At 51.7% G+C, this 1403-nt stretch overlaps 1 protein-coding gene across 2 annotated transcripts; it reads right to left on the bottom strand.

The window, feature by feature from the left end:
* Positions 1-735: 735 nt before the first annotated feature.
* Positions 736-1398, bottom strand: KVP18_004699 (uncharacterized protein; the record flags this gene model as incomplete). Of its 2 annotated transcripts, none has more annotated exons than XM_067957577.1 (1): positions 736-1398. In XM_067957577.1, the coding sequence occupies one exon, from the start codon at positions 1396-1398 to the stop codon at positions 736-738; it is 663 nt and encodes a 220-aa protein (XP_067806182.1). The 2 variants fall into 2 exon arrangements, with proteins under 2 accessions (XP_067806182.1, XP_067806183.1); XM_067957578.1 differs by having other exon boundaries at positions 736-1383.
* Positions 1399-1403: the final 5 nt, after the last annotated feature.

Genomic DNA, 1403 nt, shown 5'->3' with positions numbered 1-1403 from the left:
CAAAAGAGGACTCAGACTTATATACAGTGCCCTTCCCATGCTGCCCAATTCCCATGGAAGCGACGCCGTTATCCTTTGCGTCTTCCCCCTCATCACTGTAACCGTAAACCCACTTGTCGTAGCAGGCCCCTTCTTCCACCCAAGTGTTGCCGTTCTTCTTTCCTATCTTAACGGCCTCGCAATTCTCCTCCAGAGAGGCATCCTTGTCCTCACACAACTTCTCGCAGTCGCTGTTCTTTACGCCGACAGTCTTGGAAGCGTACGAAGAGCACTCCGGACCTGTTGTTTTAGATTTCTTGACACAGGAGTTGTAATCCTTAACACTCCAATGTCGGCAGCATTCCTCAATGCTGTTAGTGGGTTGGGCCCACTGACCATTCAGGCTGCAGCTCCACGGACTGCTACAGGATAATAAATCGGAAACCTCAGCATCCAGACATCGACCTTCAACGTCATAATATGCGAAGGGCTTCGAGAATGCGACACTCGCAATTAAGGTCGCAGTAATAATTCTACTCATTGGCAGTCCTTGTTTGTTCTGGTTTGTATATCGATGCTAATCAAGTCTGAAATCGACATGATCCGTAACATGTCCCACACACGAAAATAGGTGACACACAAATCGGTGCTTTTTCTCTGCGGTTTCTTAGTGCTGGTGGCTTCCAACACATAGCACCTGAAGTACACATTAGCAGTTCATAAATACGATACTCATAAAACCTCGCACTAAAAAAACTAGTTCTCGATGACCAGCTCCAGATGCTTGGGAGTGTCTCTTACGACGAGTTCAATCTCAGGACACTCGCAGTCGTGGTGGCAACCGTGGCAGTTGTCACTGCAGTTCTTGCACTTGTCATTGCAGTTCTTGCACTTGTCACATCCACCACAAGGTTTAGTGTTAGGGTTGGCAGTGGTCGAAGCCGTAGTCGGCTCCTTCGGAGTCGGCTTAGCGGAAGTCGTATCCACATCCATGGTGCCTCGTGTTACGGTGACGAGCCCACCGTCAGTTGAAGCGCCATTCGTAGGACCCACACGCGTGGTCGGTTCAACGGGCTTCGTGGTTCTGGCAGCCGTTGTAGGCTCGACAGGCTTCGTGGTTCTGGCAGCCGTTGTAGGCTCGACAGGCTTCGTGGTTTTGGCAGCCGTTGTAGGCTCGACAGGCTTCGTGGTTTTGGCAGCCGTTGTAGGTTCAACGGGCTTCGTGGTTGTGGCAGCCGTTGTAGGTTTCGTTGGCGTGGGGGTCTTAGTTTGTGAGCTTGATGTGGATCTCAAGTGGGTGGTTGTGGGTGCTACGGTGGTGTCGGCCTTGTAGCTGCACTTGTCAACCTGGCCACAGTACTTGGGACCGGCGAAATGGTTGTCGGACTCCCACACGCACTTCATCTCCGTGCAGCGCATGCAGG

The sequence above is a fragment of a genome, assembly GCF_019968955.1.
Source record: "MAG: Porospora cf. gigantea A chromosome Unknown PgA_NODE_8278_length_1403_cov_395.096, whole genome shotgun sequence".
In the NCBI taxonomy this organism is placed as follows: domain Eukaryota; phylum Apicomplexa; class Conoidasida; order Eugregarinorida; family Porosporidae; genus Porospora; species Porospora cf. gigantea A.
The sequence above is the reverse complement of the archived record's forward strand: the minus strand, read 5'-3'. Positions and strand labels throughout refer to the sequence as shown.